At 38.3% G+C, this 26,587-nt stretch overlaps 1 protein-coding gene across 2 annotated transcripts; it reads left to right on the forward strand.

Annotated features, from left to right (window-relative positions):
• Positions 1 to 26,269, forward strand: IL1RL1 (interleukin 1 receptor like 1). Of its 2 annotated transcripts, none has more exons than XM_016120781.2 (11): positions 1 to 376; positions 12,699 to 12,896; positions 13,459 to 13,672; positions 14,692 to 14,866; positions 14,962 to 15,124; positions 16,456 to 16,527; positions 17,985 to 18,126; positions 18,409 to 18,551; positions 21,320 to 21,466; positions 22,469 to 22,636; positions 25,265 to 26,269. In XM_016120781.2, exons 2-11 carry the CDS (start codon positions 12,845 to 12,847, stop codon positions 25,702 to 25,704), a joined length of 1,716 nt encoding a protein of 571 aa, XP_015976267.2. In that variant the 5' UTR covers positions 1 to 376; positions 12,699 to 12,844; the 3' UTR covers positions 25,705 to 26,269. The 2 variants fall into 2 exon arrangements, with proteins under 2 accessions (XP_015976267.2, XP_015976268.2); XM_016120782.2 differs by lacking the exon at positions 1 to 376 and adding an exon at positions 1,535 to 11,904.
• The last annotated feature ends 318 nt before the right edge of the window (positions 26,270 to 26,587 follow it).

Genomic DNA, 26,587 nt, shown 5'->3' on the forward strand with positions numbered 1-26,587 from the left:
AGTGACCTGCCACTTCAATGGAGTAAGGGAGGTTTTGCTGAGAAAGTTACCCACAAAGGAAGTAAAATATAGTTAAGATGAAATGTGACCATCTATGGAGATAATGTCAACATTGGGAGTATAGCTTCATCAGAGATCTTTTGACTAGAGAATGTGGTGAAAACGAAAATTGACTTTTGTGAATAGTACAGTTTATCAGTTTCAGTTTATCAGTAACCTGGTTCCTGTGTCATAACTGATAAGGATAATGGGAGGATTTTAAAGAAGGATGTCTATCTCTTTTTAGCATACAGCTGTTGGAGACACTGGTTTCTAGAGTCAAAAATTCTGTTGGTAGGAAGTTGAGGAAGAAAGAACTCAAGTAGGACTGCTGATGGTAAGTACCTTTGGGGTGTTTTTCAAAAATTTTATCTCAAAGGGCATGGAAATTTAAAATAAAAATTTAAGTTAAAAATAATAATTGCTGTTAATTTTTTGGGTTATGAAAAAATAGTATTACTAATGGGAAAACCAAGTTACAGACTGATAAAGTCCCTCAAAGCCTTGTTTGAATAACGTGGAATTTTGGCTTAAGGTGTGGGGAATATCAGAATTTAACAGTCACTCTAACTAGTAGATACTATAGTTTTCACAGATGAGTGAGAAAAGAGGCTGAGACTATCAGGCCAGAGATGCTTTCTCTTTATATATTTTATATATTTATATATTTTTTTATTTTTTATTTTTTAAAGCAAAATCTCCTTTAATTATACAAATAGGCATTCCACTAATTTTAAGGGCACAATATTTGAAGGTTGGATGATCCAGTCCAGCGTGCAATAGCCTTGGCTTGCAAGATAAAGGAAGAAAGAGAGATGAATGAAGTTAGGCTCATGCCTTTTAAAAACTGTAAACATAAATGGCCAGTTACACAATGATGTCCATTGGTTTGCTGATAAATTTTAGCAACAGGTTCTTTTGGACAAAAAGCCTTTACTAGTAGTAGTTGCCAATTTTTTGTGGTAAAAATATTATGAATATTCCCACCATGTCTGATTTCAAGCTACCAGCTGGACTTCGCTGAGTGCTGGGGAGAGGAATTGAAAAAATTTGCATACAGTAGGCTCTCATGAGAAACTGTAAACCAATCCAAGTCACCTCCAAAGTATTTCTTGGCCTTCTCTTCCACAGGTGTTGAAAAATATCTGCTGGACGATGGGGAAGAATGGGGCCTTGAGGAATATATACAGAGTGCTCATATTTCAGAACCATTCTTTCTGGAATTCACTAAAATCCAGAAGTAGAATCTATCTACTCAGATGGTGGAGGAGAGAAAAGGACTTAGGAAGTAAGGGGTTGGAGGACAAAAAGAGGTGATTGAGAGAGGTCTGTGGTGTGAGGAAGACAGGTCAGAACTATCAGTGAGAAGGAAATAGAGGGTGAAAAATGAGAGTGGTGGATATAAGCAAGCTTGCTGGTGGGAGGGGAGGTGGAGTGGGTAGTGGTGGGTAGTGAGTCAATAAGTGATTTAAATTCACATTTGTCATTGGTGCTTGCTGTGAACTTTGGGTTGATGTCTACATTCTTTTTCTCCCTGAAGACACCTCAGCAAAGTGTGTAGAGTAGGTGATGGCAAAATTGGCTGCCAAAGCCTTACCACTGAACTTCAGTTTTTCCTTATAATTTCCTCCAGGAGCAGAGAAATGGGGGGGGGGGGGATGCTTTCCTCTAGCTGCAGCAGTTCTTTAAGTAGCCTCTTAGGCCAAACTATCCATGTGTAATTGTCCCTGAAATCTCAATATGAGTATTGTTATATTTATGCTATAATATGTAGGATATTTGAAACAAAGTCTGGAGCTAGGCAGAGCAGCAATTAATCCATGCTGCTGTACTTATTTGATGCATAACTCTAGGCAATTCATTCAGCCTCTCTAATTCTAATGTTCCTTACCTATAAAACCAGCATATCACTACTAATACCAAGTTCAGAGGGTGGTTTCGAAAGACTAAATGGATGTAAAGTACTCAGCACAACACCTAGCTGAAAGCAAACAGTAATGTCAGTCCTCATAGTTGCTACTAATTTTTTTCCTCCCCTGCTCTGGGAATTCTTATCTCTGTTGCCTTCAGACTGCATGGCTGCTAATTTGGACTTATCAGGACCACTAGCAGGACATCAGGTTCTCCCTTTTCCAGAACACATTGTTTAGAGAACAAGACTGGTTCCAAAGTATTTTTCTAACTGGATGCCTCTGTAGAGATGTGGAGCAGTGTCTTTGGTTTTCAGATACCTGCTTTTCCAGTAGGAGATCCCTTTATCTAGGTCCTTCAAGGTATTTGTTCTATGATCGTGAAGGTCTGTGTTTCTCTGCCTACTCCCTGACACTTCTCAGTTTTCTGTGAGTGTAGAGGCAAATAAGTGCAAAGGAGAGGCTCTCCTAAATTTTAGGTGGCACTGATATTCAAGGGAAAATGTAGGAGTCTTTGGCAGTGGTGACACTGAGATTGTGTGTGTACCCATATGTGCACATGTGTGCATGAAGAAGGGTCCTAGTTCAGGGTAGAGGGAACGGTCTCTCTGGCCTGGTACAAAATTCTTCACACAACCAAGTCCAGTTCTCAGAAAAAGAGGAACAGAGCTAGGCGAGTTGAGTGGATTCTAAACTGAGGCTTTTGTATTTTTTAAAAAATTATTGTGGTAAATAAACCCCCTTTACATGAGATCTACCATCTTAATAAATCTTTTAAATGTCCAACCCAGAATTGCTAACTATAGGCACAACTTGTAGAGCAGATCTCAGGAAATTATTCATTTCACTTAACTGAAACTTTATGTTGATTATCTGCTCATTTCTCTCCCCACCTTCCAGCTCCTGGAAACCACCATTTTACTCTTCAATTCTATGTATTTGACTATTTTAGATACCTCAGATAAGTGAAATCATGCAGTATTTGTCTTTCTGTGACTGGCTTATTTCACTTAGTGTAAAGTCCTTAAGGTTCAGGCTGAGTAGTGTTCCCATGTCTGTATACTACACTTTCTTTATCTGTTCATTTCTTCCTGGACCTTTAGATTTCCACATTTTGGCTTTTGTGAACAGCACTACAATGAACACAGGGATACAAATATCTCATTGAGATCCTAATTCCAACTCTTTTGGATAAATACCCAGAAGTAGGATCCTGGGTCATGTGGTATTTCTACCTTAACTTTTCCAGAAAACTGTACACTGTTTTCCACTGCAACCGTGCCATCTTGCATTCCCACTAACAGGGCACGAAGGTTCCAATTTCTCTGCATCTTCACCAACACTTGCTATCTTTTGTTTGTTTGCTAGGAGCCATTCTGACAGGAATGAGGTGATATACCATTGTGGGTTTGATTTGCATTTTCCTGATGATTAGTGATGATGAGCACATTTTCAAGTATCTATTGTCCATTCATGTATGTCTTCTTTGGAGAAATATTGATTCAAGCCTTTAGCCTATTATTTTTAATTGGGCTATTATTATTATTGCTCTTGAGTTCTAAGTGTTCCTTATATATTTTGGGACTCAATCCCTGATCAGATACATGGTTAGTAAAAATTTTCTCCCATTACATAGGTCACCTTTCACTCTGTTGACTGTTTCTTTTACTATGGTAAAGATTTTTAGTTTGATGTAATTCTACTTTTTTTTTTCTTTTGCTTTTCATCTATCTGTCTATGCTTTTCGGTGTCATGTCCATGAAATCATTGCCAAGACGTGTCATGAAGCTTTTTCCCCTACATTTTCTTTTAAGATTTTTCTACTGAGGACTAGTTTCAGACAAAGAGGAGAATGGAGGAATGGTGTGATGAAGGGAACATGGGTCAGAGGTGGGGAGGCTCCACCTCAGCCAGGACAAAATTGTCTTTAACACACCTGTACTAACATAACAATAACAACAACAGTTCTTATTTACTGAGAGTCTGCTATGTGTCAGACCGTGAGCCAAGTGCCTTCCATATGCAATATCCTGTTGTTCTTATGATAATTCTGTGAAGTAGAGGTGAAAGTCAGACCTGGCTGACTCAAATCCTGTTCATTCAACTGGTACTCCATGCTAGTGCTGGCGAAAGCTTGGGCTCACGACAGCAGGACTGAATACAGCATGAAACGATTGGGTTGAGTCATTGGCACTGGCTCTGGAGCCATATGTGGCTGGGCCCCAGGTGTAATGGGACAGTGCCCTGATGGAAAAAACACAGAACGAAGACAGTGTACACTAGAATGTAACTGAGATTTAGGTAAGAGTGTATAACTAATTCCCATCCAAGACTGCTACCTTAAACATTATGTAAGTGGATGTTAGGTGCCTGTTTGAGCTCATTCTAAGCTAAGAATCAAGACATCTTTCTCTTAGAAGTCTTGTCAAAACTATGAAGGGACTGTATTGGAGCCTCCACCCTCTTGACCCCTCTGAACCAAAACAAGGCTTCCAGAATGGGGGCTTATTTCTAGAAAAAGAGAATGGGATGATGCTGATGCATTTGAGAGCTGAGATTCTTGGTTGCTCTCCCACTCTCTACTCTCTCTGCCAATTCCCAGGACCTATCATCACTTTCTAAAGTCTTTTTAGCCCTGGGTACTTCGTTGGTCAGAAAATATCAGCCACCCTCTACTGTAAGCTTATCTTACTTTTATAGTTGTAAATTCTTTCATCTTTTTTCTCTTCTTGAGCAGGGCTCTGGTAGATTCCGGTCTGAAATGTTCAAAATTGCTTTATTGTTATTTCAATATTTTTTGACTATTGTTTCCTGGAAATTTAAGTGTCTCTCCACCTCCCACTCCATTATGTCTCTGTTAGACCACTGCTGACATAAATACCAACTTTTCAAAGAAATCTGTAAATTACTTGTTAGAAGAATTTCTTAGTACTCTAGCTTCCATGAAGAATGATTTGTCTTTTGGAAGTGCAATTGCATTAAACTTCATAAAACTAAGAAATTCTTAAGTTATGGTGACCAAACAATAACCTTAGAGTGGGTTTAACTTCTACTATCACTAAGAAGCATTTGAGCAAATTAGAGGTTTAATTCTTTTTCCTTTTTCTTGTCCTTCAGTGTATATGCTCATTGCTACTTGAATTCTCCCCTTTTTGAAATTAGTCAGTGATGGTTTGTGCCTCTGGCCTCTGAGTCAAATCCAGGGATAATTCACTTACTTCCTATTTGTATTTCCACCTTGAAAATGGAAGCATCCTTAAATCTAACTTTTCTGTAAACAAAATGATTCAATTCAGTAAAAACGTATTTGGAGAGGAAATTAATCCCCATGCTTATGCAACAATAGACCATTCATTCCTTTGTTCATTCAAAAGCTATTTATTGAGGACCTCCCCTGGAGATACATAAATGAACAAAACAGGAAAAATATATGTGATGCATAAGTCAAGTATTAAATATGGTAAAAAGCAATAAAAGCCATGGAAAAACTAGAATAGGGTAAGGGGATCTGGGAGTGTAAGCTTAGTTGAGGATAAGTGGAGACCTCATTACACAGGAGGTGACAGAGTGAGCCAGACAGATGCCACACAGATGGAGGAAGAGAATCCCAGATAGAGGAAACGGCTGGTGCAAATGCTCTGAGACAGGGCAAAGCTTGGGGTCTTCAGGGAAGAGGGAGGAGAAGAGTGTGTATGTTGTGGAATGAAGGTGGGGAGTAGAGAAGGACCTGACTAAGAGGTGTGAGGGGTGTGGACCACAAGGGCTTTTTTGTCCATCACAAAGAATTTGACTTTCACTGAGTAAAAAGGAAGTTTGAGAAAAGGAGCGATTAAAAGGGCCATGCTGATTTCTGCTTTGAAAATAGATGACAGGGGACAAAAGAAAGACCAAAAAGACAAATTGCAATAATCCAAGCAAGAGAAGGCGGTGGCCTGGTTTGCCAATGAGACCCATGGCAAGTGGTCACCTGGCTGAGTTCTGAATATATTTGGGAAGAAAGATGGAAAAATCACTCAACTGTTAACAGAGGCTGCTCAGAGCTAAAGGTGAGGTCTAGACTGAGGACCGACATAGATGTCATCAGTGACACCGACAACAGCATAATGCCATTCCAATCTTAACTATTAACGACATTGAGATAGAAAGAAACAAGTAATGCAATATTTCCAAAGTAGGTTCAGATTCTATGAGATTATTTGCAAAACAATCAAGCAAACAAACAAACAAAAACTAGAAAAAGAAACAAGGAAAGAAAGGATTCCAAGTTAAGCACTTATTTTAACTCATACTAAATTCTCAATGCTTCTGCAGTGTTTTAATAGACAGATACAAATTTATCATTTATAGAAAGATGAATACCTCTCCCAAGGGAGTTTTACAGTGAAAACAAAAAGTTGCTCTTTTGTGCCCTCATGGCCTATCTACGTTTACTCTTGGAGATTTTATCTAGTCTTAAGGGTTTAATTTCATCTGTACACTGACACATCCCAAATGTATATCTTTACTTGAATATATCTCCTGAAACTCAGAAGCAAATATCCCACTGATGACGTGACGTCTCCAGTCGTATATCTAATAGATACATCAAGTTGAACATATTACAAACTGGTCTAATCTTACTCCAAAACTTATTCCACCTCCAGCCTCCCTATTTCTGTAAATAGCAACCTCCTTTGTTCAATTGCCTTGGCCAAAATTTGGTGTCATCTTTGACTGCCTTCTCGTTCTCATACCCCATGTCTTATCCATCAAGAAGTCTTGTCAGTAACACCTCAAATATATATCCGAAATCTAGGCTTGTCTAACCACCTACACTTCTATACCCTGGTCCAAGTCACCATCTTTCTCACTTGGACAATTACATAGCATCCTAACTTATTTTCTTCATTCTTTGTCCTGTTTAAAAGTATTTTCAACACTTACATCAGGTCATGCCATTTCTTGCCTCGAAACCCTCCAGTGGTTTCCATCTCATGGAGTAAAAGCCAAGAGCCCAAGACAACACATGAGGCTATACATCATTTAGTCACCAGACGTCTTGACCTGTTCTTACTTCTCCACCATTTCTCATGTTACCCAAGCCACATGGCTCCCTGCTGCTCCTCAAATGGGGAATGCTTGTGCTTTGAGACCTCCGCAGTGCCTGCCCCTCCTCTGTGAGCTGCACTTTGGCTGTGTATCAAATGTCACTTTTCTAGTTGGCCTTCCCGGCCACTCTACATAAAATCCTAGTCCTCCAACTTTCTTTGCTTTCTTCCTCTACTTTCTTTCCCTTTTAAAAGTATCACCATGCTAAATCTTGCATAAAATTTTTTAATATATGTTCTTTATTGTCTTCTTCTCTGCTAGGATGTAAATTCTAGATAGGCAGGTATTTTTGTCTTCGTTGTTCTGTTTGGTGTATTTCTGTATCCCCAATATTTGAAATGGTAATGGATATCTAGAGATCCTCACTAGATGTCTGGGTTCAGTATTTTGCTCTTACGAGGCCATTTCATGCAGAATTTATATGTGCGACCATAGTAGTTGTTAAAACACTGAAATATCTCCTTATCGATGAGTATATAGCTTCCGTGTCAGGCCTTTTCAATACCGTCTACTGCCTTCCCCTCGGACCACCTCACAATCCAGAAACCACAGAGTTAAGCCCAGATATCTTGCAGTGGCCAATGTCCTTGTAGATAGTTGGTGCCTTTGTGGTGTTGCTTTTCTCAAATATTGCAGGTGTCATCGTTGCTGTCACCCAAGAAACTACAAATAAGCCTGGCTGATCACTCTTAATCTTAGATGAAAAAATTGAAATAAATTCAAAGGATAAAGTTATCTAAACATTTTTTTTTGAGAAAAGATGACCATAGAGCTAATTCTGGACAATTTGTCCTTGATATCATCTTCCAAAAAAAAAAAATTGACAGATTATTTATTATGGGAAGTATGATATAAAATATCAGCAAAACCTCCCATGGAAATTTCTTGTGGTATCTTATAAATGAATTTGGTCTCTTGACTTCAGTATAGTGCTATTCTTATTACATATGTGGAAGAATATGACTTTATTTTATTTTAATTATTACTGAGAAATAACTAACATTAAATTGAGAACACAAATCTTAACCATTGAATGAGATTTTATCATTATATTTACTCATGTAATCACCATTCCAAACAACATAGAAACATTTCTTCTTCCCAGAAACCTCCTGGGTGAGAGGGGTAGCCTTTTGGGTAACCAGAACGAGCCATCCACATAGAAGGAAGAGCAAGCACAGAGGATGAATCAGTCTGGTCCATTCAAGGAATGGCAAGAAGGACACAGGATTGGGGGGAGGAGTCGGGGAGGCGATGGTTGGCCTTGGATTCCGAGAGCCCTCATAGCTGCTATAAAGGTGTTGGCTTTTCTTTTGAGTGAGGTGGAAAGATATTGGAGGCCTATATGATAAGACTTGGATTTTAACAGGATATCTGGAGCCTCTGTAGTAGGAATTGTCTGAAGAGGAGTGCTGACAGTAGCAGAGAGAACAATTAGAATCTATTGTTAAAATCCAGTTAAAACATGATAGCGGCTCAGGCAAGAGAGGTGGCAATGTAAGTAGAGATAAGTAGTTGTATGTAGGAGGTACTCTGAAGGTGAAATCAATAGGATGTCTAACAATTGCATGTCAGGTACGTGAGGAAGGGAAGCGTCAATCACATATGGAGAGCTTTGGCTTGAGCAACTGGAAGGGTATGTTGCCATCATTGAGATAAGGAAGCTTATGGGAGAAGCTACTTTTATTAGGGGCGATGGGGGAAAAGGGGAGATCAGGAGTTTAGTTCTGGAGATATAAAGTCTTTGGTAATTCCAGTTTGTCTTTGATTACATACCAGTTTGTTCTAGTTTTTGAAGGATAAAATGGGCAAGGCCAAAAGGAGGATCGAGGAAAAAGGCTAAGCATTGAGTGCCCCTGGAATTTGGAGTGGGCAAAGAAGAATCAGAAAATAAGGGCTTTGCCTAAGGTGACACACAAATTGGAGCTGGGCCCATAGCCTTACCCCGAGACACTGGTCAAACTACCTAATGCCACACATGTGATTTTTCCCTTTCATCATCGCAGGCTCTACAAACATTTCATCAAGACAAAAGGACAGAAATTTGCATCTAAAATGCTCTTCGATGAAATGGGGGGAAAAAACGTCCCCTTATTCTTGTGAGAATTATTGAGTTAGAACCAGATCCAATAAAATTTATGTATCTCTAACATGACAGAGATTTCCTGGGTTTTGACATGGTTTACAAGTAAGACCAGGCTGCAGATGGCCAGCTCTGGAGCGTAACACAAATTTGTTTTCCTTAGCTATGAGCTCAGCCAAGACAAATGAATAAACCTCATACAATGTCTTTGAAGTTACAAAACATTTGGATGCCACATTCCAAATACACACAGCTAGCTTTTTCTCTGGTAATAGAAGTTTCTTTTGCTTATTTCCTTTTTTAGTTTGTTTTGATTTTTAGTGGAAATTTCAGAGAATTAGGTTATAAATAGTGACATGCAAGATTTTAAAACCATAACCCACCAAATTAGAAAAAAATTATGCCCAAATTAGATTAGATTAATATTAAAAACAAAGAATAGTTCTGAGAAGTCTCAAAAAGAGGGTATTTGTCAGAGAAACAAGCAGATACTAGAAGTTTCTGATTAACTTGGCAGAAATTCAGGGCTGCTCAAAATCTCTGCTGTATTTATTTATTAAAAGCCCTTGCCTTTCACATTTTGTCTTGGTAAGTTTCTCTAAACTACTATATTTTTTCATTGAATGGTGTCATAGTAGTTAGAAGCCAAAATGGTTTAGTTCTTTATAAAGAAGAGCATTAAGGAAAATTAGACTAGCTTATTTTGTTAAATAACCCATTTGCAGTTATAAGAAGGAAAGTTTCACTGCTCCAATCTCTCCTGTTTTTAGTTGATATAAGAAAAAACACTTTGGTTTTGAGATTCAACAAGTCTGGTTTGAAACCCAGCCATAACTGGGTGAGCTTGGTCAAATTAACCAGTCTCCTCCTTTGGTTTTTATTTTCACCTGTGAAATTTGAAAGATGTTAATGATAAGTACAACACAGTATTACGCTTTGAATGACAGGACTTACCCGATGAATGGATGACCAAATTGTTTCATAATAATAGTTATACTTTATTAAATGCTTCTGTAAGATTTCATGTTAAAATTCTAATTGAAACCTTGTTTATAACTGAGAAACCAATGTAAATGTGGCTTAGTTTAATGAAGAAATGCCTAAATTTAATAAAATGTTGAAAACTGTTTTATGATACAAAATATGTTTATAATCAAGTCTAAGGTGTTCAAGTTCATATTATTTTCTTTAACAAAATGTTATCTGGAGCTTACAGTGCCCCAGGAACTGTTCTAGACTTGCCTGCTCCTGATTCTATGGTCTCAGAGCCGAATCTTATATGATCTTGATAATAAGAACATTGACAATTAAGTCGGGAAATAGCAACAAGCAGAACTTATTCCTCAAGATTACAACAAACATCTCATGGCGCATCTCCCGGGGGTGACAAGACTGTATCTCTTCTGTCAGAGCACATGGCTGACACACACAAAATCTGATTAAACTCCATGCAGATACAGAGGCCTGCTCAAGAGCAGTGACAGCCACAATCGGAGATAGGGATGGGGGAAGATGTTTTAGTAAACTCCCAAAACTCACCTGGAATTCTTTTTTTGTGGCACCTCCTCTCTTAATCTTCCTTGCCTGGTGGTTTTATGACTCAGGCGGCATTAGGCACCTAACTTTTTGAGCCAGCTTGCTTGAGTTCAAATTCTGACTCTACCTCTTAGAGGTGTGTGCCTTGAATAAGTTACTTAACCTCTCTGTGCCTCAGTGTCCTTATTTGTAAAATGGGGATAATAATCTCACCTGTCTCATTGGGTGGTTATGAGAATGGAGTTGATACATGTTGGTCTCTTGTAGCTGTACCTGGCATAGAGAGTGTTCTAGAGAAAGATTAGCTATTATGATTTTGATTATGATCATCATCATTATTATTATGCTGGTCTACAATTAGTCCCTGAATCTTTCTGAGATGTGAGCTTCAAAATTAGGTTGAATTTACTCATGAGATAGAGTTGTACGAGCTATGCATAGCTAAAACCAAATTTTGCAATAATGTGTTCTACATGGAGCCCAAAGAGTCAAGTGTTCTGGTCTTTCTTGTCACTCTCATTGAGGTGGCCTTCTTACGTACAAGCCTCCGTCTATTTCTCCAAACTCATTAGAAAAACTTTTTTTTTTCCCCATCCAAATGGAGAGTCCAACAGGAACTTAAATCTGAGGAGCTAGAATCTGTTTTTAGATGACACTGTGTCACATTCTGGACTGGAAACAGAACATCTCCAGGATCTCATTAAGTCTCGCTTAATTTGCTTAATTTTCATTTTTCATGCTGACAGTTTGCTTTTGAAACTCTCTGCACCAAACCTGCCAAGACTGGCTGAGCCTGCCCAGCTGGTATCTAACAGATGAAATGTCCAGGAATATAGGACAGGGTGGTCGCAAGGCCTCAAGATTTCAGGATTAATTAGAACCAAACGGGTAACAATATCAGGATGATAAACAAGCATCATTCTTTAGTTTGAGAAATGGATGCTAAAATAGGGGGAGGTACTTTGATTACTTCCTCTAATAGGATTATTCAGTGTTGCTCCTCCGTTTAAATATTTATGTGTCATGGTCAAGAATTCTTGGTACATGATGTACCGGCATTTTGAACAAGTCATGAATTTTGGCCAAAAATAAAATTTCAGGGTGGGTGGAGTGGTGACTTGCAGAATGTTGTGGAGTGTCTCCCATCTTAAATAAAAGAGAGTGCTTGCACCTGAGGAGTCTGCAAGGAAGGAGCCACAGAGCTAGAAACTGTTCTTGGAAGTCATTGAGTTCTGTCCTTCGGTTTGGGTAAGCAGCAATTACTTATCTAAATTTTGTAACAAAAATGTTTCCATACTTGTAATAAGAAAAAACATTAACATTCATGAAATATATTAAGAGTTATTGTGTTTCTTGAAATGTATTAAGGGTTGTTGTGTTTATTCTTGTATTCGGCAATCTCTCTGTTGGTTCCATCCCTCCTGTGACTTTTTAAGAAAAAAAAAAATCTAGTTAAGCGATTCTTTTGCCAACAGAAAAAAGAAAGGTATGTAATTATTTTCCACAGATGTTCAAGTTTTTCTTAGAAAGTCTTTGGTAAATCTTGGGGACAAGCTGAGGTAGGGACAAATTATTGAGAGTTTGTTGTAGTTTTTAGGTGATTATTTGACTAATGGTTTACTCATCACTTTCCTCTTCCTTTGTTGCTTTTGATGGTCATTTGCATGTGTGCCTGACTGTGGCTCACATTTGCGCACATAGCCAGCACCCTGTGTGGATGTCTGTGGTTTATATTAGTATTGATAATATTATATTTTTTAGAGTCTGTTGAAATTCATAATTTTAATTTATTTCAAAATTAGAAACCAGCTTTCCTTCCCTTTAATTCAGCTTCTTTCCATACATTTTTATAACTGAAATAGCATGATCAAGTGTTTAGTGGGGATAAATACAATGATGTATGTCTGAAACCTTGTTATTATAAATATTTATACATAACAAACACCTGTTGATTGATTAATTCACCTGGGTGGTATTAAGTAAGTAAAGTTTATGGCTGTAAATATTTTGCTTGTGATTTTGTATGTTTTATTTTTCAATAGAGACACTGGCGACTCTTTGCAACGATAAATCTTAAGAAACACCATCAGCCCCCTTGGGGCGACCTTCACTGTTATATGTCACCGGTCCAACTTGAATAATCTCAGCAAACACTTACCAAAACTTGCTCTAGACTGCTAAACTGAGAATGAGACTTTGGGTTTTGGCGATTTTAAGCTTTCTCAGCCCTTCCACAGCAGGTACGCGTAGTCAGTATTGCTTTTCAACCATAATTAAAAATTAAAATGTTTTAAATCAAATATTTTCAAGAACTTTTCCCTTATTTTGAACTGCTTGCTTCCATTTGTTCCAGACGAACTGTACCCTGGAAAATTAGTTTATGCTCTGCACTCATTCTCCATCACCAATCTAGCAGGACAAATTTTTCATAACAAATATACCATATTTTGTTTTACATATTCAAATATGTCAAAATTCAACATGATACTTGCACATAGGAGCTATTGTAAGCATTTGTTGATCGACAATGTATTTTTTGTAGATAGTCATTACTTTTTACTGGAGCAGTTTGGAGGATTTAGCTCCAAATTCATTTATGCATCTGTGGTACCCTTCAGAATATTAATCATTTACTTATTCTTTCTCAGTTAAAGTATCACATAGTATGGGCCACCTCTCAATTTTATCTGAGAAGGAAATATCCTAGAACATAGGAATTGTAATCCTTTTATACGGTCATTTCAGAATCATATATATATATATATATATATATGTATATATATAATTTTTTATTATTATTAGGAAACAAATTATCCTGGGGCCTGGAAAATGAGGCTTTAATTATAAGATGTCCTGGACAAAGAAAATCTTCATACTCTGTGGACTGGTATTACTCAGAAACCGACACAAAGATTACCACCCAGAAAGGAAATCGTGTATTTGCCTCGGGGGGACATCTTAAGCTTCTCCCAGCCCAAGTCAACGATTCTGGAATTTATACCTGCGTTACCAGAAGGTAATATCTGGGCAGCCACCATACTCTTTGAGCTTGCTCTCTTTTCTTTCAGAGTTGATAGCCTGAGCTGCCCTCATTTTTCTGGAATAGTTGAATTTACAAAGTGATTTAAGTAAAAAAGTACTTCCAGGAACACCATTGTGTTGGAGTTCAGATGATTATGAACTAACTATTTTGATGTATAACTGCAAGGATTAATTTGTATCCCAGTTAGTAAAGATGCAGCTTTCCTAGTGACCAAGAGAATTGAGACCAATCACTCGATTTTGGCTGGAAGTGAGAATAAACCAGCACACAAAAAAATGGTAACCAAGTGATAGGCATTAAGGAGGCCTATGGTGAGTGCAAAAGGGCAGTTAGCTGTGCCTCACACCTGAGAGGTAAGCTAGAGAGGGTTATGTGAGATTATATGTCTACAAATTACTTACTCTATATACAAATTATTAAACGTTTTGGCTTTGTGCCCATATTTGGTACATACGAAATGTCATTTGGTGCATACAAAATGAACTACATTAAAAGACAGGATGTATATAGTTAGGTGTCTACCTTCTGAGGTCAGACAAATTTCAGTTTTAAATTCATACTCTGTCACTAGTTAATTGGGTGATGCTGGCAAGTTACTTCGTTGTCTCTCAATTTTCTCATCTTTAATATATATATATAATAATACAACCCAGTTCAAAGCTTTATCGTGAGAATAAAATGAGGTAATATTACCATTATGGATGGTACATAGCAAACTCTCAATAAATACTAATTTTTGTATTGGGTTCTTGGCATTACAGCAGATATGGTACATAAAAAACGGCAAGGGAGTCATTTTTAGGGCTGCCATAAGGTTTGGTTTACTTCAAATGTGACCAAAAAGTATTTAAAACCTTATATTTTAATAATTTTTTAAAAGAAAAGAACCACTATATATCATTGTTTTAAGAAGAAAAGCAATAATTAGTAAAAGCTGCCTTTGAAGTTATAATACTAAATTATTTTTTTAATTGTTTGATTTATTTAAATAGCCCTACCTTCAACAAGACTGGATATGTGAATGTCACCATATATAAAAAACAACCAGGTTGCAATATTTCAGATGACTTGATGTATTCAACAACATTTGGGTCAGAAAAAAATTCCAGAATAAATTGTCCTACTATTAGCCTCTACAATTTGACAGCTCCTGTTGAGTGGTTTAAGGTAAAAAGATAGTTTAGAGAAATAGATGAAAATTGCACAATTAAAATAGATGCAAGTACAGTGTTACTGAAAGTGAAATGGCATTTTAATTTCAGAATTGTAAAATTCTTCAAGGACCAAGGTACTACAAACAAGGGACATATTTGCTGATTGACAATGCAACTAGCAAGGACTCGGGTGATTATACATGCAGATTTACGCACAATGAAAATGGAGTCAATTACATTGTGACAGCAACCAGATCATTCACAGTTAAAGGTAAGCTACTGAATTTAACAAAATAGGATATTTGCCAAAAGATTACCTAGGAGGAACGTTGTTGATTTTCCTGTACTTCATCTTCCTTCCTGATACTTCCTCTTGCTTTATCTAATTTGTGTTCTATACTTATGACACAAAAACATTTTCTAAATGCAACATCAAGATTTAAGAAATTTCAAAGGGAGGTTACGCTACTAATCCAAAACCATGTCTGTTCTTTCCTTTTTGACTTAATTTTTAGAAGATAACGTGATCTGGATGTTAACAATTAACTTTCTTGAATGGCAATAAAACTATTTGGAGAGTGAGATTAACTTTCCTTCTTCTAATTTGTCGGAGGCTCTGTAAATAGGAAAAAAAAATTATTTATCTTCTAACATAACTCACTGGATTGGACACTGAGTGAGAAGGTTTTTAAAGATACATAGATACTGAGTGGCTTTCAATCCTGGTTTGCAATGCTTTTGACATCATCAGTGACGAGTAGGTCACTTACTTCTAAAATTTTCTTTCTCGAATATACTTTAAATTCTCTAAAAGCCCATTCAAGGGAAAGACTCTACTATCAAGAGAGTCAAATCTACAAAGAATTGGTTTCCTTAGCCTAGCTTGAGCTATTGATGTGGATGTAATAACACCTATATCTGTGGCAGATTTCTTAGGGCAACACAATGGTAGAGAAAACTTTTTTTTCGAGTATTTCAGAGCCCCACTGCTGTGGAATAAGCATCACCAGAGCAAATTTTTATTAGTGCCTCTCACTGGTTCACATCAAAACTCACAGGGGTTCTTGATTGCACTACCCTGAGATCCAAGGGGTGTGGGAATGCAGTGGTGTTCCAGACACTCCTTTTTCAGGGTCTCTAGGCATCAGGGACATAGGGAATTAGAATTTCCTGCTAGGATGGGCCACGATGGTGGAAAGCTATGAGCAGAAGTATGAACTTATGTGTTTATCATTCTCGTGGGTCTTTTGAACTCTTCTTCCCTGGGGTGTTATGCTCCTTCTGTAGAATTGTGAATTTCTAACAATTGTTCGGTGATGCAATTAATTTAACGGATTGAACTAGTAGTTGTTTAATGAGATTAAAGAAAGTAGAAAATATCAAAGAGCACCATAGGTAGTAAGGGAAAGCATTACTTAGATGTTTTTTTGTTTCATTTGTGTGTGTATATGTGTGTCTGTATTTGTTACCATTGTCATTGTCAGAAAAATTTTAGAAGTATTGCTATGAAATAAGATAGAAATATGAAAATACAAACTTTATATTGATGACCATCCAAATGCTCTTCTAATGTTTATATTCTCTTTTTATTTTTGATTTAAGACAAGAAAGGCTTCTCTTCATTTCCAGTAATTATAGCCCCTCCACAAAATGAAACACAGGATGTAGAAATCGGTAAGAAAACATAAAGAATACTGTAAACGTTGCCTGGAAAATCCTTTCCTCTGACCCCTGGTCTGAATTCCCAAGTGAGGGTCAGGCAATTAGCCTGGTGGATCTTGAGCATTAAATGCAATGTCATTGATGGAAACACTGTCACTGTCTTGGACGCCGGCTAACCTCAGAAATATGTCATCACAGCAATGTGAAGCATTTACATTTGTATTGCACTTTGTAACACATGGCACTTTCACCTGCACCATTGTCACTTCTATCCGGGAGTAGAAATTGTTCCCACTTTACCCTTGGGGACACTTAGGCTCGAATAGGATCAGTGTCATGTCCCAGGTTGTGGATAATCAGTGATGGAAGGATGAGAACACATCTCTGCCTTTCCTGGTTCCCCACTAGAGGTAGGACAGAATTCAAAGTTCTTAGCATTTAGAATCTCCCCTCATAACCCGGCCTTTCCCTGTATCCCGGCCCACCTGCAGCCATTAACTCCACATAGCTTGTGTCCCCACTTCACTGACCACCTCATGAATATCTAGCATCTCCACATTCTTCCCTGCTTTTGCCTATGCTGTTCCTCCCTCTCATTTCTAAACACTAAGCTCAAATGTTACCTCTTCTGTGAAATCTCCTATGTTCCCCTCCTTTCCTGCCAGAGACCATGATCACAGTCTCCTTTTTATGGAATCCAGGGCCACCATTTGGGTGTGCAGTGTGACAGCCCTGCTCTCTGCAGTGATTTCTTCCCCTGTATTCCTATGTCACCTTGTCAATCTTTCCGCTAGAATGTAAGAATACCTTGTGTTCTAATTATTTACTTATACCCTCGTCTCCTTCCGAGAGATGCTGAGGTCCTCCTCAGCCCTCTTCAGATGCCTAATTCTAGACACAGTAATCAAGGACTTTGGAAAGGTTGGCTGAATGCATGTCCCAATGCAGGAAAGCGCTCTTATGCCTACAGTTATGAAAAGAGGGAGTCTCAAATTAAAGGGGTTTGTATGGAGAGAGCTCTTGTTGGACAATTAAATACCAGCTTGTTGCCAGGTCAGGTAAAACACTTGCCCTACCAAGACAGCTAAGAGAGTGGTGAAGAGAATTCAGAAGGAGGAGAAATGTGTACAGAAGAGCCGTTAAAATGAAATTACAATTTATAGTTAAAAGGAATCCTGTTATAATGTTGGTTGGTGAAGCTAGGGTCATTGGTCTCTTTAGTTTTCTCTGGGGGCGAGAGGAGAGTAGGGAGTTGAGCTTCACCCTGAATTGTGAGTGAAATGAAGATCATGGGGGTAGTGGAAAAGGCAAAGGGAGGGCATAGAAAGGCGGTGCTAAAGATGAGAAAGGGAATGAGAAATCAATTCATGGCACATGCTAGGTGATCAACAACTTTTTTTGTGTGTGTTAAATTAAATTAAATGCTATTTGCAGAATTTAATTTTATGGGTGCATCTCTTCTCATCTAGGAAAAACAGCTTACATTACTTGCTCAGCTTGCTTCGGAAAAGGCTCTCAGCTCTTAGCTGCTGTCCGGTGGTGGGTTAACGATAGCAAAGTTGAGAACTTGAGTAATCCAAGAATTCAAGAGGAGCAAGAGCAAAATCAAAGGTATTTTCATACTGAAATTAAAACATCCCCTTTCCCTCCCACACCATTGCAACTGCAAAGTGAGCATTAGAAAGTAACAAGAAAAGGAGAGGTGTCAAATATATGGTGATGGAAGGAGATCTGATTTTGAGTGGTGAACACACAATGCAATATACGGATGACATATTATAGAATTGTACATTCAAAACGTATATAAAAATTAACCAATGTCACCCTGATAAATTTAATAAAAAAGTAAAATTTAAAAAAGGAAAAGAAAAATGTAACGAGTTGCCTTCTTAGTTCTAGCAATGACCTGACTTGTCAAAGCATCGTTTTAAGAATAGCTGATGTAAGAGAAGAGGATTTGTCACTGAAGTATGAATGTCTGGCTCTGAATTCACCTGGCTGGACAAAGCGCAGAGTAACACTAAGGAAAAAGCCAAGTAAGGAGTGTTCCCAAGACCCTGGTCTCACAAGTTGACTGTATCAGCCATAAGCTGAAATCATTTTCTTAGAGAACAAGGTGTTGCAGTGTGGTTCCAGGGGATTCATCAAGATAATGAAAGTGGCCCATCTCATAAAATGGGGTTCTCCTCTTGAGAATACTGACCATCTGCACGGTCTCAGAATATTTCTGTTCAGCTGGTCATCTCCTCATTGCTCTACTTCCTCTTTCTCCCCCTCCTACTCCTCCTGTTGGTTCCCTTTCAACACCCGAATGCTTTCTTGCTCATCCTTCTGCTTTCTTCCTTCATTAGCTCTCTCTGTCTCGCTGCACGTGAAAGAAACCACACTAACTGCAAACTGTGAACATGTTCTTTGTTACCTTTTTATAAGTTTTATAGCATGTTATGCACATGTTCCCTTTTAAAATGTATTTTTTTCTCATAAAATACACATTTTTGTCAATGAGGCTGGCAAAGTAGATGAAAAGGAGATGTGTTTAATTACTGCCCATTCCAGTACAAAAATCTTATCCTTACGTGTTGCTTACATTGCCATTTTAGGACTGTCCTATAGTTATGTCTGGATTAGAATTGTTTTCATGTTATATGTACTTGGTGATTTTGTTCCTTCTAACTTATTTGTATTTGTTATCTTTCACCTGCTTTTCTTCAAATTGACCTGGTTATACTCTGTTTCAATGACTGTGTAAATGAAACGAAAATTGTTGCCACTGTTGTCAAATTGTCACAATGAATTCTTTCATGTTTAACCATAGAATAAAAGAAATTACAGCATTGTCTTGAATTTTAACAAAAACTTGAAGGGTATATATCCCCACATTATTAGATATAATTAAAAAAACATTTGGTGCTCATTACAATAATATTACACATGTATTCATTGTGTCTTGCATACCAGGACCTAATTATTTCCTATTTAATTTCTCATTAAAAAATCAATACTCCAAGAAGAAGAGTTTGTTACTATCATCCAGTTTTATAGACGAGGAAATTAAGGCAAAGGGAGATTGAATAACTTGCAGAGCACTAGAATTACAGAACCAGGATTCAAGCACAGGCAGTGTTTTTCTGTCATAAGCACTCACAGAAAGAGTTTAGAGTTTGGTCATCATGTAAAAGAATTACTTATACACTTATAAAGCCATTGACATTTAGGAAGATGTTAAACCTCAACATCCATTAATGTCTTGGACTAATCTCTTCCCTCCAGTTGAAAGCATCCAGCCACACCCATTGTTACTTCACAAGGCTCTCCACAGGAACGATAGATTCCCTGTGTGCAACTAGACAGGAGTTTTAGAAAAAGTAAACTGGGGAGGAATCCTGTTGAAGTGACTTACTTAGGGAGGATTTAGCATTTAAACTGATTGATAGTGCAGATAGTAAGCTCTCTGCCAATTTTCAGTTTTTCAGTGACCCAGGTTTGAGTCACTTCACCTTGGTCATTTGTGATCTCACAGTGCTGGATTTTCAGGGAGCTGATAACTAACTGGAGGAATATTTGACTATGAGCCAGTGAGAGTCCGTATTGAAACTGCAAGCCCATGCTTTGAGACTTGAGATGAAAATCAAAAGAGAACTACACAACCGATTCTCATTTGAGATTCTCCTTATGTTCACTGTTAGTGGGAATCTGTAAGATATATAGGATAGTTGACAGTTTGAAAGAGGGAAGTAAATGTAAAACAGCCCAAAACACTATTAATGAGCACGGTTCTTACGTTCAATTTGTACATATCTCTTATGAGTCCTCAAAGATGAGAACTATCTCGCAAATGTATTTTGTGAAGTAGTGAGTACAGGATAAAATTCAGTGACTGCTAAATAATGTCCACCATAAGAAAAGTAAGGGGATATGTGTGGAACCTAGGAGCCAGTAGTGTGAATTCTCCATCACATACACTAGAGGCTTAAATACCTCTTGTTTCTTCTCTGCTTCCCTATGCCACTAATCCCAGATACGATAAGTCTCCAAGACCTGTTGATTCTTTCTCCTTAATGCCCTCAACACCACACTTGTTTATTTCTTTCTCATAATTACACAAGTTTGAGCTCTCCTTATCTCTCACCCCGAGTCCATTCTGCACCCAGTCTTCTTCAATGGGAACAAACTCCCACTGCCATCAGATAAATCTCACTTGAAAACCACTTTCATTGTGGACACCCCACTCACCATGCTTTGACAGTGAGATAAAGGATCAGAGCCTCAATTCTGGCCAGAGCCTAGCCTGGACCCACCTTTCTTATCATATCCTCAAAGTGGATTACTCCATTTCCTCAGAAAACACAGTACCATCTCTACCCTTGAACTCACAGAATCTTCTCATGCCAGGAGTAGGACAGTTTCCTTTTTTGCAGTGATCTGAATCTTGCTCTGTCTTCAGGGACCACCTCCTGCAAGAAACCCTCGTTGCACAGTCTAGCATGGAATGAGTGCTCCTTCTAAAAAACCTTTGCCAACTAAAATTGTGCTTGTCTCTCCTATCTTAGTTAAGTTTACATGTGCCTCTATGTCTCATATGCTTTGAGAATGCCCCACAACACCTAGCCCGCTGCCTTGAAGAGCAGGGGCTCAAAAAGGGTCATTTACTGATTCTAAGAGCAGCCATAACAATTCCAAGTGGGTATCTCTTTAATAAATCTCTAGTACCCCCAGCGGAGGCCAATATTCACATATTTGTTTATTGTACTTTGTTTTCATAATCATAATCATCATTTTTGTCCTCCTCCTATCTTTTGACTAGTTGATCATCAAAGCACCTACTACATACTTGCAGGATTTGGCACATTGTTAATGCTAATCAATATTATGATGATAATGCTGAAAGTGTTCTGGATTGAGGTTACTCTATTCTGGAGAGACACTGCTAGACCTTACAAAACCAGAAATGGTAAGCGGCAAGTTTCCAATTGTTCGTCAAAAGAAGAGGTCTCATTATGGCTGTTAGATACTTGTCTATTAATCTTTTAATAGCTATGGTATGAAACCCAGATTCCTTTTGGCTTTCTAGCATATTATCAGTGAAACTTTTTGAGTCCAGTGAGGGGCCATTCTCTATCCCGCCTTGTTGCTCTTCATGGTTCTGAGATTCATTTCATCAGCTCAAACTCCTCCCCAATAGGATTGCTAGTCCAACCAAAGCCCCAATAGTAGACTCTGCCCCAGCCCAGAAAGGTTTACACATTTTGGAAAATGTGTGTTGGTAAGACTTTATGGAGTTCAAAACATTAAAAAAATCATTCCTGCTTTCCAGATGTGTAAAGTTTAGACAATAGACAAGTTCCTCAGAATGCAGGTTATTTCATAAAGTCTTACCTGTGTACTCAAGTATACACATGAGAGAAGACAGTTCTGCCTGCTAAATATGAACATTATTCTTTCATGTAGAGGTAGATAATCCTTTATATTTCCCACATGGTCCACTCGACCAGGGCTAGTTGTTGGATGTATGGGGAATTCAGATCCCTTAAAAAAATTTTTACTTCCTCACCACTGTTAGCCTTCAACATTGCCACTTTCTTCTGGGAAGCATGGGAAAAACAAAAGTTAAGATTGAGATCTGCCTAGCACAGCATACCTTATTCATGACTATAAATAATTATAAATAAATTACTGATGAAACTTGACAATATGGTTTGGACTAAACAGGAAAGGCTCTTGTCTGTTCTCCATCATTCAGCCTGAGATAGTAACAAGGAGGACTTTGGGATTAAAATGGATTTCCTGGTGACATTTTTGTGGCAATAGACACAAAGATTCTAGAATATTTTGAAGAGCAGGACACATTCACTCACAGTCTTATAACTCGGGGAAGAATGTCTACTAAGAATCAAACGAGAATTTTATAGAACTAAGTTATATGATTGTACTTCTTGCTTGCTCTCATTTTCAGATGGGAAGATCTATGATGCATATGTGATCTACCCACGGACCCACAAAGATAATCCAGAGGTAATAAGTTCCGTGGAGTACTTTGTTCACCAGATTCTACCTGATGTTCTTGAAAATAAATGTGGCTATAACTTATGCATTTATGGCCGAGATCTTCTGCCTGGAGAAGGTAATGCTGTCAACACACCTTGGGAACAGAAATTCGCTTCATTGGAAGGCTAAGGGATGGGTGGTCTTATCCCTACATTGGCTAAGGAATTGCAGTCATTATTCCAGGTCTTGAGAGTTCAGCTTTTAAATATTCTCCAGAAGAAGGAGATACTTATACTTTGCTCCTCCTACACTCATTGTCACCTTAATCTTGAGGTCTTCACAGTAGTGTCAGTGAAGCATCCTTGTTATGCAGATTTAGCAGGGCACTGCCTCTATTCACTTCCATGTCATTCACTAGGATCACTCAACATCTCTTAATTCTCTCCAGACGATTTGAAGGAAGACTTTAGCCAAAGAATTTTGTTCTAATTTCCAGAGGCATTGGCTAAATATTTAAAGGGACTCGGTTGTATGATTTTCCTTATATTGTGAAACATTTGCAAATTTATATTCTCACAAGAACAAGCAGAACTGTGTCTTCTGTTTCTTAATATTCTTAGTCCATTTCAAGTACTTTTGAAAGTTGTGTCACCATTCCAGCATTTCAGTAGTCATTCTTCTTTTCCTTTCATATTTATATCACATACCTAAGAACCCTCCCTACCCTTCTCAATTTCTCAGCCATGAGGAAGCATCTGGAATGTGAATGAGGCAAGGTCATCATCAGTGTAAGTCCAATAAAGTCAGTATTTAGCAGACTGTGAATTTTAATTGGCATCCCCACTGAAAAGAGAGATTCACATGACTATAGATTAAAAGATATACATGACAAGCAAATTTGTTTTTCTGGAATGTTTGGTTAATGTTAACAGCCTAGTAATGGCTTGAGAGACCTGTAAAATGTACGATTAAGGAAAATGTATTTCACGTCTTCCCTCCGGCTCTCTTCTTCTTCCAGCTCTTCCCACTGGCTACCCATGAAAGTAGAGCGTAATGAATCACGATGCTTAACCCCCCTTTTCATGTTACACATCCGCTAAAGAAGCTGCAGGCACTCCAGCTGTCTGTGACAGCACACCATGTGGCCGCAGGCTCTTCATCCCTTCTACCTCATGTTCATCAGCCTCGTTTCTAGTTGCCCCTCTCTCCAGTCAAACGTGAATGCTAGCTTGCTGATGCTCAAGCCTGTGTCACCTTTATGGTGCTGTTTTTCATTTGAAAAGATTTCCTGCTTCTCCTCTCTCAAGTATGTTCTTTGACCTTACCTCAACTAAAGTATATAAAATCCAACAAAACCACACCAAATTTCATTCTTCCCTTCGAAAAAGTGTGACTGACCTATGCAGTATATGCAGTGTAACTAGTATTCCATGCTAGTTACCTTGCATTTGTTCTTTCAAATCTACTCTGCAACCCTCTCCATCCAGTGGCCCTGGGTGGCTGATCATTACGAAATCCACCACTCTGCTCCATGCTGTGTTTGGCCAATGCAAGGCACTGGCATATGTTTTTTCTCTTTTCTTTTTTTCTTTTCTTTTCTTTTTTCTTTTCTTTTTTCTTTTCTCTTTTCTTTTCTTTTCTTTTCTTTTCTTTCTTTTTTTTTTTTTTGCAGCTGGGCAGGGGGTGGGGGGAAGGGATTGGTGGGAGGAGGATCATGGGGAGCACGTCCATGCTCCTTTTGGGTGGAGTTGCTGGGGCGCTGGTCTCCTCTCTCCTGCAGCAGAGGGCTCTCCTCAGTTGGCCTTCCTCAAGCTTTTACACTCCTTGGCTTTCATGCTCCTTCCTCCCTGCACACTGGAGAGAGTAACTGCTTGCTGATATTACCATGTGTGGGGGTCTGTATCATCTTGCGTTGATTTCTCTAGGCTCTGCCCACATCTTTCACAAATTGCTCTTTCAATAAACTCTCTTTTGTCATCCTTTTGAGGGTGCCACTTTCTCACTTAGGATCCTGACTAACTCAGGTCTCTATCTGGCACTATTTAACTTTCACTTTTTCATTTCGGACTTCATGACTTGGCAGTCTTTTTGCCACCACTATCTAAGAATATCTTGAGTTGTTTTGTTCATCCCCTCCTTGCCAGAAGAACTGGGTGTTCACATATTCTTTCTAAGTCTACCCAGGAGTTAACTGAAATCACAGGGGAGCTGATGCTTCCTAAACACTGACTTGCTAAGGGTGTCTGTCTTCCTTCACAATTTTCTAGTCTGTATTAAATCAGCTTCTGAAAAAAGAGATAATTGAGGGATGAAGTGGATTCAGGACTTCCTAGTAACTTTAATCAGTTCAGAAGAACAAGCATTTCTGAATTTGCACTCTTTAATGTGAGAGTTTAAATTCTAGCCCCTTTAAAACATGTAAGCTAATATTTTAAAGATAATATGCAGTTAATGAACCTGAATCATCTTCTGCTACATACCTTTATATTATCATTTAACGTGAAGGACTTTGTCTTAGTTAAGACTGGACCTCCTGGGAGAGAAAGGGGCCTTGGTGCCGATCTTCCCACGTGAGAGTGTAAAGACCCACACACCACGCATTTTATCCATGGACATTCTTACTTCTGTGCATAAGCGTCCTGATAGTATCAGCATCTCACATCAGATTATGAGTAACACTTTTTCAAAAGTTTAGAACATTGATGATCAAAACATTAGCCTTAAAAACGCAACAACAGGAGACCTCCATGTCTTTCATTACTAGATGCGGCCACTGAGGTGGAAACCAACATACAGAAGAGTAGGCGGCACATTTTTATCCTGACGCCTCAGATCTTACACAGCAAGGAGTTTGCCTACGAGCAGGAGATCGCCTTGCACAGTGCCCTCATCCATAATGACTCCAAAGCGATTCTGATTGAAATGGAGGCTCTGAGTGAGCCAGGTGGACTGCAGGTGACAGAGATGCAAGATTCCCTCAGGCACCTCATGAAAGTGCAGGGGACCATCAAGTGGAGGGACGACCACGTGGCCAACAAGCGGTCCTTGAATTCCAAATTCTGGAAGCACGTGAGGTACCACATGCCTGTGCCAAACAAACCTCCAAGAAAGCCTTCGCACTTGGCTTCCCTAAGTGCCCAGGGGCCGCCATGCCTGCGTGGACATGTTGACAAGCCAGATTCTGTATATGTGAACACCTCCTAAAGGGATTACACCCCTGCACTAGACACTGGATGCCAAGGCATGAGAACTGGGAAGGGCAAGGGATTTGGGTCTCAGGTTTCATCTAGAAAAGTTACCTCTGTTTTCTGGACTCTGGGTGGAATGACAATGCCTCCCAGTTTTTACCCTCAGTCCCTCTCTCTCCACTCCACATTTCTTTCTCTTCTTTGTGGATCTTTCTTCATTGTGGCTTGTGGTTTTTTCACTGTGCCTTTTTTTTTTCTTTCTCTTTTTTGTTTTCTGCTCCTTATTCACCAATATTCTACATTTTGAACATCAGACTCAGAGGTTTAGTTACATTTTCATGCAAGATGGAAGAAGACTCAGATTCCCTCAAGCAAAACTCAGGTTGTGAATCTTGTTCCCTCATGACACAATTTACTGTATTTTATTTGATCCGACGCTCAGCTTTATCACCTCAATACGAACGGTTTGGTATGATTTTTGTTGCAGTATCTTACCTAATAGTCATTATAAATCAAGTTTTCTTTTAGTTCTAAAATTTCTTTCATATGTTTTTATTCTTTTTAGAAATGTTTTTTTCTTACTATAAAAATGATAGAAAAGCATAAAAGAAGAAAATAACAAATTTATTCATAAATCCATCATCCTAAGATTATGACTTTAAACGTTTTGGTAAATTCGTATTTTTAAAAAAACTTAATTCATACTTAAACATATCATTTATATAGCTGAGATTACATAACGTGTAGTTTTTATATTTTTTCTACTTAACATCATGATTAAAGCATTTGATATATCATTTAAATTTTAATGTTTTAAAATATTCATAGTGTTCTATCTCGTGATTATGCTATAGTTGGCAGGCCTAATTACATATTGTTAGATATTTAAGTTGTGTCCA

This window comes from Rousettus aegyptiacus, unplaced genomic scaffold, assembly GCF_014176215.1.
Source record: "Rousettus aegyptiacus isolate mRouAeg1 unplaced genomic scaffold, mRouAeg1.p scaffold_m13_p_7, whole genome shotgun sequence".
Classification (NCBI taxonomy): Eukaryota; Metazoa; Chordata; class Mammalia; order Chiroptera; family Pteropodidae; genus Rousettus; species Rousettus aegyptiacus.